Genomic DNA, 19,081 nt, shown 5'->3' with positions numbered 1-19,081 from the left:
ATAAAGACGACAAAATATTTCATATAAATTGAGTGTTATAATGAAGTTGTAATGAATATTTACTTTCAAACGAAATGTAATAATCAAATCTATTACGTTATCTTCCCATAACAAGAGAAAATATTAGCAATTTTTTTATTTTGAGAATTATATTTTCTTTAATCGAAATTTTTGTTTTAAATTACTGGATTGGATAAATAATAAATTTCCTTTATTTTTTTTAATTTTATGTCTAGATAAATAATAAACTTTTTTTCATGTCTAAAATTATTATTTTGGTAGAATAAATAAATCTATAAGAAAAATATGAGTAGAAAAGTTATCATGGTGAGAAATCTGTAGAAAATAAATAGTATTCTGAGTATGGTATATCTGATCTATCAGTAATGTAAAAGAAAATGGAAAATAATAAATCATATTCTAAGCAAAAATTAAAAAAGAAAATTTATTTTTGGAGACAGTGAGAGAAACATCACATGGCATTTAGATTCTATATTTGTATCTATAGACATTCGACTCTAACGTAATAAAGAAGCGAGAAGCTCATTGATCGCTATTTTGTCTTGGCTTGCCACGTGGCTTGACTTTTTGATTCGTAGGAGCACATGGGTGTTGTGCCATACAATACAACACAATTCATTTATAATAAAAAGCATTATCATATTCCACCTTAACATGGACAACCTTGGACTCATTATCAGCTCCATCTTCTACACCTTTTCATTTAGCACCAATAAGTTTTATGGTAAAACTACAATCATTTTTAAAATCGAATCTTCAAAATTTCTATTTAATGATATATAAATATATCTTAAATAAAACATCTAAAGTATTTTTTATCACATAATTGAGTAATATATCAAACGAGAACACCTAATACACATTTATTTAATAATCTCATAAAGTCTTTAAGTGTTTTCTTGCATGTAGATGAATATTTAGATCATTAATTAGATAATTAAATACGTATTAAAATTAATACAAATACATAATCAACATCCATAATGCAAAAAGTTATTAAAAAAATAGTATAAATACATAATAACATATATTTTTTTATTGTTGGGCATTCATTACTTCTTTTATTTATGTATATATTGAATATAAAATTAGTTTTCTCCTTGCAAAAGATTGAGATGTCCTCACAAAATATTCTTCTTTCTTTGTTTTTAATTTTCAAGATTGTCACATTCTTAGTATTTATTGTTTTTTTTTTATATATAATTTATTGAATCCTTAGGTGAGATATGTTAAACCTAGTCTAAGGATTCTTAGGATTTAGTAATCCCAATATTAATCTTCTCGTTATTTTAATGCAAATCTTAACTAAGGAGCAAGATAATGTACACCAAGAAGGATATAATAATCTCGACCACAGCTTATAAATTTTTCACACAATAAATTTAAATGCTTACATAAGAACTTATTTTAAAATACACATATTATTCTTGTCAAAGATTGATATAGTTAAAAAATGATTGATAAATTTTTAAAATTTAAATAATTAAGAGTGTTAATAATAAAATATTGAAATTAAAGTTTTAACTAATTTTCTACTTAATATAGTACTGGCAACTTAGTTACAACTATTAAATAATACTAAATAAGCAAGTAAGTAAATAAGTGAGGATAAATATTATCATCTTTATTCATATTTTACAATTCAATAATAATTTAAGTTTTATATATAACAAAACCATTTTTTTAATATTCATACTTTACAACAACAATAAGATTATATTACATATTTTATTAAGCAATGTAAAAACAAATTTTGAGGAATGGGACAAGATCTCCTTAAGCGCTAACTAAGCTCCGCCATTATATATATTAACGTAGGTGTTATCGCGTTTGTGTATATACATTTTTAAATATCTATAAATTATTTAAATTTTTAAAATAGTAATTAAAAAATATAATTAAAAAATAAAATATGTATATAATTATAGATATATAATTATAGATAAAATAAATTATAGTTATTGAAATAAAAAATATTGTAACTAATATTGTGTAGATAATTTTTTATATTAGAAGTAATTATTTAAATTTAAAAAAATGGTTACTATAAAATAATAAAAGAGTAAATAATTTTTTTATAATGAGTAATTATTTTAATTCAAAAAGTTGTTATTAAAATAATAAAACAAGAAAAAATAGAATCCTTTAGATCTTGTGAAATTACACTTTTTTAAATTACACAAAAACTTTCTATTAATTTCGAAAACATTAATACAGGAGAAAACTGTTTTAAAAACAGGATTTTAGATATAATTTTGATGAAACATCGTAATTGTAATCGAAATTTAGACAATGATCTACTGAATAAAAGGTCCTTTTTGATTAAAAACAAAAACATTGGTCCACCCACCCCGATCTTATGTGTTAAATTATTTATTAAATAATTTATGATCACCCACTCATGTCCCTCATTCATCCAACCCCTCTACTTTCTTTCCCCCACACTTCCAACCATAACCTACCCTCACACAACCACATTTTTCTCCCAATTTTGGCTTATAAAATGTTCTACACCAATAACTTTTTTTTTTTATATATTCGAAATCATCATTTATACTAGTAATTTTAAATTATAGCAATCTTTATAAAAGGGTATTGTTTTCAACGAAATCAAATGGTCTATTATCACTGATCACTGGTTGATGAATAATAATTAAAAGTATTATTTTTCTTAACAAATAGACTCTTTAACTTATCGTGACACTTTCTAACTTCCAAGAAATAGACCCTTCATCATCTCTTAAAACAAAGACTTCTAATTTAGAAACCATCAAATATAATGAATTAAATTTCCCCATAAATCCAATTAATTTTACTAAAATATGTCCCATCTTTTCAATCGCAATGAACATTTATTCTAATTGATATTTAAACGAAAGTTAAAACACTTAATAAAGACTTACTCGACCAGTTTCGTTATCTGTTTATCAGAGCGGTTTGTGATAAATGTAATTTTAAAACATTTGATTTAACTATACAAACTATTTGTCTGCGTTGTTATGCGACAAACCTATTTTTCAAAAAGCTCTTAATATATGTTTGAGCAATGTTATTGTCAACAATATTTGACAAACACTGTAGCCTATTTATATATAAAAAAATAAAATTAATTAGCCTCGGTAAAAAAATCAGTTTATTTTACTTTGTAAAATTGTGTTTGACCTTATTTTTAAAAGGACAAAATAAACTTAAAATATTAATTCAAATACTACTTTTTTCGGTATAATTATTTCCTTCGAAAGAATTCTCAAAAGATAGCAACATGTTTGGTGTCCAATCCTTTCATTTGTATGTGAGTTCACGAATTTCCATTGGCAGCGTTTTGAAAGAACAACCATATTTTTGACAAAAGACACGGAAAAACAAGGACTGGTATTTTATTCGTTAGCAATTTCACATTTCAAATCTTGCTATTCACTTGTCAAATCACAAATAATTGATCACCAAATACAAGTATAAACAGAGACAAACATGTTTAGTATAAATAAGGATTTCGAATTCAAGTCCGTTACAATGGCGTTGAAAATCGAAACACAGAGCATGTTATCCATAATAACTTTACCTAACTTAACTTGAAAAAGCTAAATATTTAAAACCGGTGATCTTAAAGCAAAAACAGTATGATTATTCAATCATATAGTGATTAAGAAAAAATCTATTTAACCACTGTCTATAACTAGATGGCACGTACGTACGTTTTCTCATGGCCATACACTTGCGTGAACATGATATCACATCAAAGAGAGAAAAAATGATTAGTTATTGGGTATATGGGACAAGTTTGGTCCACAAGTTTTTACCACACAAATAGCTGCTATATCTTTTGTTTTGGTGCATAAATAAGTGAGAATGGTAAATTATTTGGTTAATTAGTTGGTCTGATAGATAAGGTTGATCCATAATTTTTGGTAGGATTATGATGTGAGTGGAAGCAGCGTGTTCCAATCATGAGAGAAGGACGCAAGGTTGGTTTGATTGTGAGTAGATAGGAGTGGAGAATGAATGAAAAACTGAAGATTGGATATTTGAATTTTCTTTTTTAGAGAGACAATAAGTGAAAGTTTCAAACGAGATAAAGGTCAATTTATAATATATAAGTCGATGCAAACCTCATGTTATAAGCCAATTTTTTGGATTGAGTTAGGTTTAAAATTCACTTTTTTACATGGTATCAGAGTCATGATTAGAGTTTATCCGAACAATATTTGCTGTTTGTTAGACATATTGTTCCATCGGCTATCAGATCACTGTCGAATCACTCATTAATATCTAGTCTCACGTTCAAAATGATATCTATATTTTGACGCGAAGAGAGTGTGTTGGAAGAGAAGAGAAAGTATAGAGAGAGAATTTACGGCAAGTGCGTAGGTGTGGTGGTGCCCACTGTCACATGGGATCCAACAAAGCCAGCCACAACATTGTTGTTTCGTCAAATACTTCGTCCATTATAAAGAGAAGAAACCGTGGCAAGTGAATCATAAAAGCTAGTATGCATGTGCATGGCCTCTTCTCGTTTAAAGCTTATCCACCTGACATACTTCACATGCTACCTTCTTCTCTCTCTCACTTCCAAACTAATCATTAACCTTCACTTTTCACAATCATCTACTCTAATAATACCATATCAAAGCCCAACAATTCTCACCATAACAAAAGCCCACATCACTTCTGGGCCTTTCTTCAAACCATATTTTTCACTTTTTCTCATTATAAAACAACTGAACTTCATCCTGTTGGACCAATTTTAGCACATTGAAGCAGGAAACCGTATTATTCCAGAACAAATTACAACACTAAACAAAACAATCAACTATAATAGCAAACCAAACATTGAACTTAGCACCAAGATATGATGACTTAGATCATTATTTACTTCTCTTAAACAACACGCAGACAATAGTGTGGTAAGGCAACTACTCCCTTTCAGTCAAATCTACTCATCTCTATATGTTTCTCAATCAAATGATGCTTTATGGTAAAGCTACCTAAAAACTGCACAACCATTGAGGATGAGGATACAGGAATATACTTAACATACTCCAGCACTCAAATTCTCCTACAGGAATTACAAAGCTTCAATAATTACCAAAGACAAATATGAAAACAAAATGCTTCTAAGATTTTTTAAATGGTGTGTGTGTCAGTTTCAAAAGCTCTTCCTTCCCTCTTTTCTACTAAGATCTAATACTCTTCATCATCTTTTTTAAGAATTGAAGCAATAGAAAAAATCTACAAGGAGTTCTACAATATGTTTGTATCAATTTATTCTAAGTGAGTACAGTATATTTTTTTTAGAAACCACTTTAATTTTCATACAATCCAACCGCAATCTAATAACGATTAAGAATCTTGTGTATATAGATCAAACTTAAGTATTGTGGTGATGGTATTGTTGGTGGATTCCATCTTTCAAGTAAGGGAACAAATCATTTAAAGGTTTTAATTAAAAAAAATGATTTGATTAAATTGTTAAAATCATTTTAAGGTTTTAATTACAAAAAGTGATTTGATTAAATTGTTCATTTTCTGGAAATCTTAAGTCTACTTTGAAATTAAATTTGGAGGTTTTGAATTTTGGAATGTATTTCAATGTGTGTTCTAGTGCATTGATTAGATGGGATAAAAAATATGGAAATATTGGGTATTATGATGTAATTGGTTATTGTTATGAATCTATAAAAGGAGAATAATTGATGAATGTTAAGAAATTATAATGCAGGTAGACTGTTGATGAATTGACCAAAAAAAATTATGAAGACAAAAACATGAAGTTTTCATTTGAGAAAACATTTATGGTATAAAAAACATAAAAGTATCATGTGAGAAGCATATATATATATATATATATATATATATATATATATATATATATAAGTTAAAAACTCTGAAAAGTAGGTTTGTTTAAGAGAGAACCATAGAAAAAGTTTTTCCAGTTTCAAAAGTTCTTCCTTCCCTCTTTTCTACTTATTCTAAGATCTAACATTCTTCATCATTTTTTTAAGAATTAACAGAGAAAATCTTTACAAGGAGTTCTACAATCGGTTTGTATTAATTTATCCTATGAATACAGTCTGTTTTCTTCTTTTTTTCTAGAAACCACTTTAATCTTCAATGCATACAAAATTTTGGATTGCATGTGATTCTTTTGTGTACTAGAGACACTCTTATTAGACAGTGATTATAGAATCACAATCTGATTATCATTAAGAATCTTGCTATGTATATAGGTCAAACTTAAGTACTATGGTGGTGGTGGTGCTAAAGGAAAACGTTGGTGGACTCATTCTTTCAGGTAAGGGGAACAAATCATTTAAAGATTCTATTTATAAAAACTGATTTGATTAAATTGTTAATTTTCTGGAAATGATAAGTGTATTTTGAAATTAAATTTGGGGGTTTTGAATGTTGGAATATATTTGAATGTGTGTGCAAGTGAATTGATTAGATGGGATAAAAAATATGGAAATATTGGGTATTGTGATGTAATTGATTATTGTTATGAATCTATAAAAGGAGAACAATGATATTAACATTAAATGATGAATACTGAGAAATTATAATGCAGGTAGACTATTGATGAATTGAAAAAAAAGAGAGAGGAGAAAATGAAATATGGTGTGAATGATAAAATGTGATGTATGATTTGTACAGCAGACTGTGAACTAGAATAATTTGATAAGCTCGATAGCTAGGCACAAACTCCGTAATTTGACCTTATAATCTGATTGTGTTGAGCTCAACAGTCGGAAACAAATTGTGTTAAGTTCGACAGTCAAAACAAATAAGAGAAACAAAATGATAAAAAAAATACGAAAAAAAAAAGATAATCAGAGCAAGGTACAATAAGAAAGAGTTTTGATACCATCATGAGATACCATGCTACCTGGAGAGAAGAAGAAGAAAGAACATAAAAAAAAAACGAATCTTATTTCAAAACTTGTGAAAGATGGAAAAATTTAATTGAAACTGATACAAAAAATGTTTACAAGAAGAGAAGGAAAAAAAGAAAAGAAAAAACGAAGCACACAAACAAAAGTAGAAAACAGAATCGATAGAAGTACGGTCAGGTTGTGATGCTGAACTATCGGATTGTGCATATCAAGCTTAACACGATCGGATTATGATGTCAATCAGATTATGATGTCAAACTACTGAGTTTGTATCGAGTTGTCGAGTCTATCATAATTTGTGATAAAATCTTCAATAAAAAAAGGTTATTATATAAAATTGAAAAGTAGAATTGAAAAAGGAGACTATGATCATAAGTAGGTTTGTATCATGTTAAAATGTGAGTTGTGATGTTCTATTGTTTGTTTGAGTTGATGAAACTTAGATTTAAAAAGGATATTAAACGAGTCAACTTGTGGGTATTGGGTAGGTGTGTTGGACAATATTTTGAACCTAAATTTTTTATTAAATAATTAAATTATAATTTTGTTTAAAGTAATTGTGTGTGAATGAATTTCAATAGTTATTTTTACGAGAAAAATATTAATGCTTAAAGTCACAAAACATATTATAAAAGACTTTGAAGATAAAAGTATTATTACTCAACTAATATCTTACTCATACAAAACATAATATTAAAATGGTTCGAATTGAAATAGGTTTCACGTAACAAAAGAAATATAATATGAAACAAAATTATATTTATTGAAATTTGTCTAATTAACCTTATTATGACTTAATAAAGGATATTGGTCCTAAAAGTTGTAACCTCAAAATTAAAAATAATTATAACAAATATTGAGTTTCATGAATCTATTTAATATATCAGTCTTTCAAAAAATTGTATGTATTTAACAAAATAAATTTTGTACAAAATTTAATCGTACTGTTTTGCTTAAAACACTGCTTTATTACATGTTTTGATGTTTAATTTTTTTCATATAATTTATAATATAATTTATACAATATTAGGTTTATAATGATTTTGATACACAAACATATTATATATATATATATATATATATATATATATATATATATATATATATATGAAATGTTTAATCGGTTAAGTCTATCTATTTTTGTTTAATGAGATTTTAAGAGTGTTACATATAGCATACATTTGCAAAGTTGAATATAAAGAGGTAAAATTTACTCTGCTTCTTCATAATTGAGGAGAAAAATTATTTAAAGATTTACATGTCTTTGATGATGGATAGATAGAAAAAATAAGTTTATTATTAAATTATGGGTAGACCATTTTCATCCTAATTAAATTTTATTTTAACTCCAAATTAATTGATATTTATTTTAATAACAAATTATTAAAGATTTTATTTTCACAAAAGAGTATCCACTCCTGCACAACCAAAAGAACACAACACAAACTCGTCTATACCATCCCTCTGAACACAGTTCTAAACAAATTCTTTATAATTTTGTTATCTCTAATAAACTCTTTAAATAAAACTCACCATATTCACTCTCACTTGTTATTTTTATCCAATTACTCAAACGGTTACAAAACAATAATTCTCTAAAATACTTCCAGAACAATAAAACATTCTTCTATCTTTGTTTTCTTTTAAAGCGGTAAAGAAATCATACAACATAAAATGGAAATATTGAATGCTTACAGGCCTAATATTCTTAATTAAGACAATAAAAACTGCTAATTATTTCTACTCCACCCTTAACTTGTTTTTATTTAAATTTCTTAAATAAAATTTATTTTCCTTCATTCTATTCTAAACCAATAATTATATACGAAAATAAAATTACAAATCAAACTTGTCTCCATCGTCAGTGAATAAACTGAGATTTCATTAATAAATTAATTACCCGAAAAAATTTAATATGCATGTTGGTAGATTGACAATGGCTCGTACCAATACTGGTCAACTAGAATATGCATGGTATTAAATTCAAGAAAATGGAAAACGTTTTCATTGAAAGCACATAATAGTTTTCCCAAAACACAACAATATCTTTTGTTTATAATTTCTAGAGCTGTTAATTAACTGAGACGCCCATAACCATGGTGCCAAAACTCACTTTGGAGATAAAGAAAAATAATTAAAAAATAAAAAGACTTAATGAAGCAATAAAAGCATCACCTTGAAGAAATTATAATAACAAGCGGGCAATTCTTGCCTTTGGGTTCCAAAACAGTCGGAAAATTCCAGTGTTTCTAAAAATTTTGCATAGTTAGCAGTATTAAATTTGAGTAGTACTGAAACACTAGGTATAATCACCGGCCAATGAACTACACGCTACAATTCTCTAGTGGTTACATAGAGAACAAAATTTCCAACCAAAAAGCTAAAAAGTTATGACTTACGGGGCCTTCCTCTCTTACCAGATTTCACCTGAGGGGATTTAGAACTGTTCTTATTAGCTGAAGTCCCACCGCGCCCTCGGCCACCACCTTTTCCCTTTGCAGCCGAGCCCTTTCCTTTGGCACTGGACGTTTTCGATGCCTTACCTCGGCCTTTGCCAGCACTACGCGACCTTTTCACCTCAGCCTCGCCATTACTTTCATCATCCTCGCTATCATCACTTTCCTCAGCATCCTCTTCCTCTTCATCTTCTGACTCTGATGAATCTTTCGACTTTTTCCTCTTCTTCGAATTCTCAGCTGCCTTGGCACCCTTTTTTGCTGCCTGCTTGGGAGCTGGAGACGTATTTACAGCCTCATTACCTGCAGCCAAAGCAAAAATGAAATTAGCACCAGTTCAGATCCCAACCAGATTGTTAAAAGTCTTCTTTTGAACAGTCCGTCAACTGAATATGGATCAGGAAAATATGTCCACAGCAATTAGGATTCCATCCCACCACCCTTAAGTCAATCATACAATAATACATGCCGAGGTATTTTGCATTTTGGACAGATTGTCATTTAGAGCTAAAACTAATTTCAATTATAGCAAGTAGCATACCTTCACCAACAGCTTTCCCATCATAAATATCAAGCTGCAGAAAAAGGAGACGTCAGGCGTTGTATACATCGAAAAGATAAAGTAAACCACACACTATAACAATATAAAATAAACTACATCCGACATGTGATGAAGAACACTTTAGAGATATAAATGCAAGATTGATGATGTAAATTTAATGCATGATAATATCAACCGATAACAGACAAAACTCACGGCCTCCTAATCTATTCAATAAGACGAAATGCGAACAAAAAAAAAACCTTGTTACAAAGAATGTACTGGTTTCTGTATTGAACAGATAAATAGCTTCGAAAAACACTCACTACGATACTATTACTTCTGCTACAGCCAGCCAAAAACACAATAGAAGACCTTGTTCAATTCTGAGAACTTCATAGAATAAACATGAGCGCTAACGAACTCCTAAGATAAACATGCAAGATTTAAGAGCTACCTGTTCAAGTCGATCAACAACATTTGCTCTATCAACAATAACCATGGAATGACCCATACCACAAGCAACGCTGTTAGAAAATGAGAAAACATTATAGATCATTTTGCATTTGGTTCCATATAGATAACAATCTTAATTGAATAAAAAGATAACGCATTGAAAACCAACTTGTTCAAATATAATATTGCATCAAAGATTACAACTTAACCAAAACCAAAATTTGGCTATCAAAAAATCACATGAAACAAAAGTAAATCACTTGAAATTCAGAGTTGAAAATAGAATCGCAACATCCACAAAAGAGGCAGGTATGACAAAATAAAACAAAATGGAACGCTCACTACTTACCTTATTACATGCATACCCTCAAGTATATCCACCTTCTTGGGTACAGCTGAAGACCTAAAGCAAAAGTACAAATAGGATTACAAAATTAAGGCAACACAAATTAGAGATTACTCCCCACACCCATATCAAGCCCAGAAAGAGTTGAATAAACATACTTCTGTCCACTAGGTCCATATCCCAGCTCACCATTCTGAGCATGTCCCCAACTTATGCAAGAGGAATCAGCCCCAACAAAATGATGCATATTGCCTGAATCCATGCATCGTATATTCCACCCACTATATATAAAAAAAACAGAGAATTATTAATCAACATCAAGTTGGCAAAGAAAACTCATCAAGAAAAATTACATACACCAAACATTATTATCCAAACCATAAAATATAGTACAACCTTAAATCCATTAGAGGCTTTGGATACATCCAGTCGTCACCAGTGTTCTTTAATTTTCCCCACATGTACAACTGCCCACCACCTGAAACAAAATAAGGAGGTGAAACTGAAAGCAAAAGCTATTGTGTGGAAAGTACTCATCCTTAGTCAGTAAAACGAGTAGGATGAATTGATTTAACCATTGAGTAATTTATTATGTGGAAAGTACTCATCCCTTATCTAATGAATTATAATTAAGTACGAATGAAAAGACCATAGAGGTTGGACTCAAACCATCAACTAGTTACTAAACAAAAATTTAAAACAAATATCAAGAATCAATAGAAGAAAATATTCATATTCATGTCTAAGAAGCATACCTGCTGTACATGAAGAACTCACAGAACCAGCAGAAACAATGGCATCAGGCGGTAAAAGATTTCTATTCTGGAAAACTTCAACACGGCGTGGGACCCACTCATCCTTCTGCTCTCTATGTCCTAGCCTACATAACCCATACGGTTTTATGAAATTTTGAGCACAAGGGACCACATATTGAAAACCGATTCAAACAAGAATATCTCATATTTGCAGTTTATTGCGAGCTCAAAATATTGCCAACCCAATCTCGAACCAAGCACAGACCTTCCGTAACCACCAAAACCCCACCTGCACAAACAAATAATCAATAATTATAACTTTAAATGAAACGAACCAAAACATTGAAGTAGGCAACTCTAGGATTACTCACGTGTAGACATAGCCATTCTTATCCACCGCCACTAAATATCCAAATCAAAAAATCATTAAAAGTGAAGTAGTAAATAAGGTCATATAACCAATATCAAGAAAGGAATAACAACCACCTGTATGATTTGTTCCACATGCCACTTTCACAACTGTTTCCCCAGCAAGAGCAGCAATTGCTCGAGGGCGTGGCTGGGGTTCATAAACCAACCTCACAGAGCTGTCTTTGGAATTATACTGCGGATATATGCAAAATTAACTAGAGTAAGCATGTGAGTATAAATTAGAGTATGCAAGAATCAAATGGGAATGAAAAAAAAAAGTACTTTATTACAAAATCAACAAGCATGGAGAATAACAACTTTCTATTTAGTCATATTATAAATAAGAAAATTAACTTGTTCTTGAAGAAAAATAAAGATCCATTATTACAAGAATTGTGATACAAAGCTCATAATTCACATTGACATGTAAGAAGCTCACTAAGATGATCAGGCAAAACACCAGCCATAGAAGGCAACTATAGAATAAGAGTGACATAATTCACAAGACAGATGAACTTAGCAAATGTCTGATACAAAATATAATTACTTATTTAATAATTACTGATTAGTTTCAGTCCTCTCCATCCATTATTTTATAATAATTCTCTTGTAATGCTTCTGAATCTGCAATGCAACCACAAAAATTATTAAGCATTCCTATCCTAATTAATGGTCTTATTTTCAAATAAGTTATTTAAGGAAATCAAGTAACTAGCACAGGAGAAAGTACCAATTAAAGATTAATGCAACGAATAGTAGGACAAATCAAGGACTTAAAATCCATAAAATAAATGAAAAAAGTAGCCTGCATAAATATCTAGTCTGCTGAAAGTTGAAATATGAGATCCAGTATTATTATAAAACTTGCAAGTACTTACTTAAACTGAGTATGCTGAAATAATTATTTGAAGAAAACACAAACAAAATTGATGCAGTAAATCCAAGGGAAAGATGTCAGCACAAAAAAATCTGTGTTAAAACATATGCCTGCCATAGCAAGAGGGAAATACAAATCAAAATTCAATCATTGTAATTGTAAGAATTGCTAAACCCAGGCAACCATTACAAGCTCAATGGTACCTAGATGGCCCCAAGCACACGGGATCAACTGGCCTTTAAATCTGAAGATAACAGATCATATACAACCACTAGAATACAGCTTCCTGCGTCCCATGGGTTTAAATTAAAATAAGGACACACATCTTGGGACAACAAAGATCGTGAAAACATCATCCTTGAGAATACCTCATTATCTGTACCGTGCCCAAGCTGTCCATACTGTGGAAGCCCTGCAGTTCTGGGAATTAAAGAAAAAAAAAATTGAAAATCACCAACAATTGCATCCCAAGAAAGAATAGAATATCCATCCCTGAAAACAGACAATCAAAAAACAGAATGCAATCTTAATTTTGAAAACATACAATATAGAAGCTCCTTCAACGGAAGATAACCACACAGTGAAGTCACCACCACAAGCAGTATGTTTTACTTCAGACACAAGACAGCGAACAGGTGATGACTCAATTTCTGTACAAGACACATGAAAGGAAATGAATTTGTCATTCTCCACAATATAAAGTGTTCCTTACTGCTGAAAACAAAAGTACAACTGGAAGATCTACAAAGTTTTACATCAGCTATTAATCACATTTTGTTGGAAGGACAATATATAGCAGCAAGTTGCAAGAAGAATTACCAACAGAATCCCAATAACTAATCACAGTGCAACCATTATTCTACACAAATTTTGTAGTAGATGACTGAAAATAATTATTAGTCTAGATCAATGGTAAGGGTGAAAATGAGAACCCTGTGAATAGAATGATAAGTGATTTCTTTGTTTGGGCTTTTATAAATAGGTTGGGATGGAACAAAATTGGGTGGACTTCATTCCACTCTGTAACCCATTCTGTTCAAGTCTGAACAGTGAAGAGGAGAAACCAATTTATATCTACTATCATAGCCACATTTTTTTTTTTCTTTCAGCTCTTTCTTGTTGCTGGTGTATTGCCATTGTTTTCCTCTTCCATATTTTACAACCAGTATCTACTTGCACCAACCATGTCAAACCACCCTGTTTTCAAGTAATGAAGAAACAACCGTGTTTTTCATCTACAGGTGTATAATTTGGCACAGAAGCTACAGCAGTGCACTTCATCCTCCCCCATCCTTCAATTCGCTATTTTGGAACTTTTTTTATGCACTTTGAAGTTTGCATTGTCTGTTTACAAATTGTGACATGGATGCTCATTTGAAAAATATATGTATTATTTTTCCTGAACTAGGGATAAAATACTTCACAAAAAATAAAATAGTAATAGTATGAGAAAAATAAGATTTCTGTAATAAGTACAAATTGGAAGAATACATTTTCATTCTACTCACTTCCACCAGAACTTCCATTCCATCATTGAATACCCAAATATTGAAAGGTTTATACTACATTTCCACTCATAAAAATCAGAAAACGCCAAGAAAGAAATTGGAGCACGCTAACATTCAAGCAAACAATGGGTGTCATTTAAAATACATTAGAAAAAACTGCAGAATTTTACAGATAACTAAAAAAAACATACCATTTCTCACAGAACCCGAACCTAGTTGTCCATGCTTGTTCCATCCAAAGGCCAGGGAATTTCCATCCTCCGTAACAACCACAGTATGGCTCCTCCCTGCTCCCGCTTTGAGAATTTTGTACCTTCAATGACAGGATAAAGTACAGATCAATACAAAATTAAACCTTACATAGAGTAGGGTTTATAGATAGACAGATGTAAAACTTAACGATCATATTAAAAGTTAGAGAGAATAATAGAGACAGTGTCTGTTTTCCATTAGACAACCTCAGAATAGACAACCCACCAAAAGCAAAAACAATTATGGTTCTTCCTAAAAGTGTGCCAACGCTCATAGACAACACTAAACAAGGAAGTAACACTATATTCATAATACCCAAAGGGAAAAATCCGAAAACAAAACAACATTCACCACACCAAATCATTCACTCACTTGGAAAGTTCAGACACAACAGTTGGTCTATCACGTTGAATCGTATCTCCATGACCCAGTTGTCCTTTCTGCACACCAAATCTCAAATATTAGACGCAAAAACTTCAATTACTAAAACACCTAAGTGTGTGCACATAAACTTAAACATACCTCATTCCGTCCCCAAGTGTAGCAACGCCCTTCGACGTCCAATGCAACGCAATGACAAGAGACTGCACTCTCGCCAACGATAACAAACTTTAAAACAATAACTCATAACACGGGAAAATAAGTTCTAAAAAAGTGAATGCCAAATATAAAAACAAAAGAGTATGTTCAAGTTACCGCAACCGGCCGCGACGAAACGAATATCAACACTGACAAGAGGACGGAGGCGCGAGGGAGAGACGAGGTTGCCGTCAACGATGCCCTTGCGCCGGCCAATGATATCCCAACACGTGGCACCGCAGAACAAGAGTTCTCCCCCTTTGACCTCCTCCCTCTCTTCCCCCACCTTCTTCTCCGCTTCAGATGCAGACATTTCCCGTTCACTCCGTCTAGAGCAACGGTCGAAAGTTTTCGAAAAAGCGAAAAAAAAATAAAAAAATGAAAAATGGCAGATCTAACGGCTAGTATTCAAAATCAAAGGAAACGAAGCGCGGGAAATGGCGGGAAAATATTAGGAGCGAGGGAGACGGTAAGGGGAGAACTGGGTTTGCGCAGTGACAGTGAGGTGAAGAAGAAGAAAATGAAACCCTAATTGAATTTTACCGACTCAGTATGCGCACTTCTCAAATATAAAAAAAAGGATAATAAAGAGTGGATTGTCCTTGGATTTTCGAGAGTAGCAACAACCCAACTTTTGATTATTCCTCTAAATTATTATTATTATTAACCACTTAACAACTAATAAATGAAAACAAACTCCCAGTGGATAAAACTGATGTTATAAATTAAAATAGGACGTGGGAAAACAAATCATTATTTTTTATTATTAAATATTTCTATTGTCTGGCAAATTATATTTTGGCTCTGCTCTGTCGCTGTCTGTAGATTTTCTTTTCTTTTACTACTTTTATCGTCGGAATTTGTCCCTCTCTCTTTCTTTAGTTACTCTTTATACAATTTTAGACTTTATTATTCTTTATCTTTAACATCTGATTGATCCTGCAGGTAGCGTAAACGTTACACTCTGTTAAATTATTTATTTTATTTGAATTCATTATTAACTATTAATAGAAAATCGAGTAGCTTGTAGCACGCGCGCAGTTAATGCTTCGTTCATGCTAGTATATACTCATACTAGATCCACTCTCTCTCTCTCTCTTCACAATTTTCTTTATTTCTTTTTCGTCATTTTTTTTGTATTCTTTTAATAAATGGATTTATTTTACTCAAATTGCATACTTGAATTTTATTTTCCTTGATTATTTTCGTCTGCAATTATTTGTGTATGAAAAAAAAAAATTTAAAAACATTATATGTATGTGTACGAAAATTAAATGCACTTTCGTCGTTTTGATATCGCCATATAAATCTTTTATTTTCTCATCGACTTTCAATTATTTCTTCCCTATTCAATACGGTATCAAACAGTGAAACAAAAATGAGTTTGTTGGCTTTTTTTTTACTGGTTTCCTTTATGTTTCCTTGTGGTTTGTTTGTTCCAAAAAATACTTGCATTTTTCAGTTCATTTCTCTTGTGACAAAAATAACATATATACTAACTTATATTTTTATCTAAAGTCTACTTATATTTTTAATATATAAAATAGCAGTACATAAATATAAGTATATATCTTTTGAAGCATTCATTCTAAATGTTGAAAATTTTGAATAATAAGATGATCAAATAGTTTTTTCTTTTTTTATACATTATGTTAGCTTTTATTGCAACAAATAAGGTCTTACTTATGTTTTTTCTATACAAGACAAATGATCGTGTAGTTTATAGTTATTTGTTTCTAATAAAAGTTTACAGTTTAATATTGAAAATTGAGTTAATTTAAAATTTTACAGACATGAAGTACTTAATAAAAAATTTAATAATGGATTATGAGATAAAAATATTTAGTGGTACCGGAAAATGTATTTTGTTTTTTTATTTTCAGCGATGATACAATTAATTTCTTTTGAGGCATATCATCAATTTGGGCTGTGTTTGTAAACAAATGCTTTTACGTATGTATAATAAGAAAAAAAATTACATGATTCAATTAGATTGAAACTTGTTAATTAGTATAGCGTAGACAATTATACATTGATTTCTTTATATATTTACACATACATATAAGGTGTTCAATTCTTTTGTCATTGATAAAGTTTAAATAAATAATTTTAAAATTACAATTTTGTTTGTTCGCAATGATCCAGATATTAACCACAAAATAATAAGTGAAACTCAATTTTTTAATTTTACTACTTTTGCATGCTTGATGTATTTTCTAAAACTGCAGTTAGTTAACACCCTCGTCTTAGTATAGATTCCATGATTACAAAAATTGACATCATAATACAAATGTGTGATTAATAGGTAGTTTTTAAGTATTAGTTATAGTAAAATGAGAACATATTTTTTCCAAATATATTATTTACGTCACTTGAAAACCACATAAATTAAAACGTAATTTCAAACTTATATAAGATCAAAGATTGTATAAAATCAAATTTGTAAAGATTTTTCGTCAAATTATGCTACAACTTGGCTTCGTTCTAATTTCAAAGTGTAATTAAAAAATGTCAAAAACAAATGTTTTTAAAGTTTTACATTAATAAGATCATGTTAAAGTATATAAATAAATACAAATTTCGTCTTACAAATTAATTTTATAAAACTGAATTAATTTAAAATTCAAAGAAATAGATTAGAGTCTATCCACTATTCTACCATTTATTAACTTAAAAGTCTATTTTTTAACAAAGTCAAACATGAAATAAATATGACATATTTAGTCATCTTAATCTTAAAGTTTTGTATGTAAATGTATGTGTGACCAAATATTTAGACAAAAAATTTAAAACTACTAATACTAACTTCAAAATCTATAACGCTCTAATGAAGGACATATAGGAAATTTTAGATGCATACAAGGTTAAAGTAGGCAACATGATCTTCTGAGCCCCTATTCCCTTTTAATTACAATATACACAGATCCATATTAATAGGAACCCTTCATCAAGTAAATGGTAATGATTGCTCAGTTTTTTATTAAATACCAAGTGACCATATCGATGGAAAAGATTACAAATAAAGTAGATTACATGTATGGAATCTTTATATGCAAACTCAAAGGGTTAACACACTCAATAAATACAATATGAAAAACACAGCATTAGTGCAAAACAATGTGAGGATTCAAATTTTCACATACTGTTAATAGACTAGTCGGTGGAATATGAAAATAACACATTCTTATCCAATGATGTAGTAATATACTCAGGGAAAACATGATTATTGGTAATAATTGCTCAAAAAATCTTAAATCAAGTAGAGTCGATTCACCATATAATCTTTCAATTTCTTGAGAGCCCAAACTTTGATTTGGGTGTAATAAATCGTCATTGAGTAGGAAGATCTAATCCCAATCTCAAATCTTGGTTTGGAAAGCGATCCTCTTTTTTAATGTATGTTTATTATTATACTCTCATGGATGACACCCATTTATTAAGAACGAGATAATCCACGTCTACCTTTTTATGGCCAGTGATGAAAGTCTTTCGTTTGGCTGAAATGCAAATAGCTTGATCAGAACTTTTTTCATTCTTCCACCTTCATCTACAGACCCCAAATGCATTTTAGTTTGGAATCTAGACAGTAGTACTGTGGACGACGAGAACAATCGTTTTATAGTTATCCCTGGCTGATGTTGTAGCTGCTGAGAATTTGTAATCTAAATTGAATAAAATTTAAGCGAAGACATAAGATAAGCATTCAAGAGAAAATTGTGTAAAGTTACAAACTAAACTTTACACAGAAGATTTTTAAAATGGAGAAAAATATGAAAGCATTTGTTTTGTATATAAAGATTCCATGAATATGAGGCGTGTATATGTATTTGACAAGTGCTATATTAAAGTTGATAAAAATTATTATTTTAAAATACCATAATAAACTGGGAAGTGAAACCCGGCAATGCCATACATTCCTTAATCAAGTCAAGAGAGCCAGGTAACCCAAATAGACGTCAGCCGTCTGCTCCATGTTCGCTTCCTCCTGT

At 30.2% G+C, this 19,081-nt stretch overlaps 1 protein-coding gene and 1 long non-coding RNA gene across 2 annotated transcripts; one reads left to right on the top strand and one right to left on the bottom strand.

Annotated features, from left to right (window-relative positions):
- Positions 1 to 5,922: 5,922 nt before the first annotated feature.
- On the top strand, positions 5,923 to 14,446 carry LOC108343192 (uncharacterized). The gene is made up of 3 exons (XR_001833471.1): positions 5,923 to 6,062; positions 6,249 to 6,313; positions 13,995 to 14,446. It is a non-coding gene; the product is annotated as an uncharacterized LOC108343192 (long non-coding RNA).
- LOC108343191 (uncharacterized) lies at positions 9,067 to 15,657 on the bottom strand. The gene is made up of 16 exons (XM_017581302.2): positions 15,210 to 15,657; positions 15,036 to 15,097; positions 14,886 to 14,953; positions 14,453 to 14,574; positions 13,298 to 13,403; positions 13,122 to 13,173; positions 11,952 to 12,069; positions 11,837 to 11,867; positions 11,731 to 11,754; positions 11,466 to 11,590; positions 11,107 to 11,188; positions 10,869 to 10,991; positions 10,714 to 10,767; positions 10,366 to 10,435; positions 9,909 to 9,942; positions 9,067 to 9,670 (listed from the first exon to the last, which is right to left on the bottom strand). Exons 1-16 carry the CDS (start codon positions 15,403 to 15,405, stop codon positions 9,300 to 9,302), a joined length of 1,638 nt encoding a protein of 545 aa, XP_017436791.1. The 5' UTR covers positions 15,406 to 15,657; the 3' UTR covers positions 9,067 to 9,299.
- Between the last annotated feature and the right edge of the window lie 3,424 nt (positions 15,658 to 19,081).

Source organism: Vigna angularis, chromosome 4 (assembly GCF_016808095.1).
Source record: "Vigna angularis cultivar LongXiaoDou No.4 chromosome 4, ASM1680809v1, whole genome shotgun sequence".
NCBI lineage: Eukaryota > Viridiplantae > Streptophyta > Magnoliopsida > Fabales > Fabaceae > Vigna > Vigna angularis.
This window is presented reverse-complemented; position numbering and strand designations above follow the sequence as displayed.

What these genes read in the sequence shown, in the direction of transcription:
- LOC108343191 (XM_017581302.2), bottom strand. Translation starts at nt 15,405, where the DNA reads ATGTCTGCATCTGAAGCGGAGAAGAAGGTGGGGGAAGAGAGGGAGGAG. An exon ending in ACACTTGGGGACGGAATGAG is followed by an intron (nt 14,954 to 15,035) that starts GTATGTTTAAGT and finishes TTTGGTGTGCAG; the next exon opens with AAAGGACAACTGGGTCATGG. An exon ending in ATGTGGAACAAATCATACAG is followed by an intron (nt 11,868 to 11,951) that starts GTGGTTGTTATT and finishes TTGGATATTTAG; the next exon opens with TGGCGGTGGATAAGAATGGC.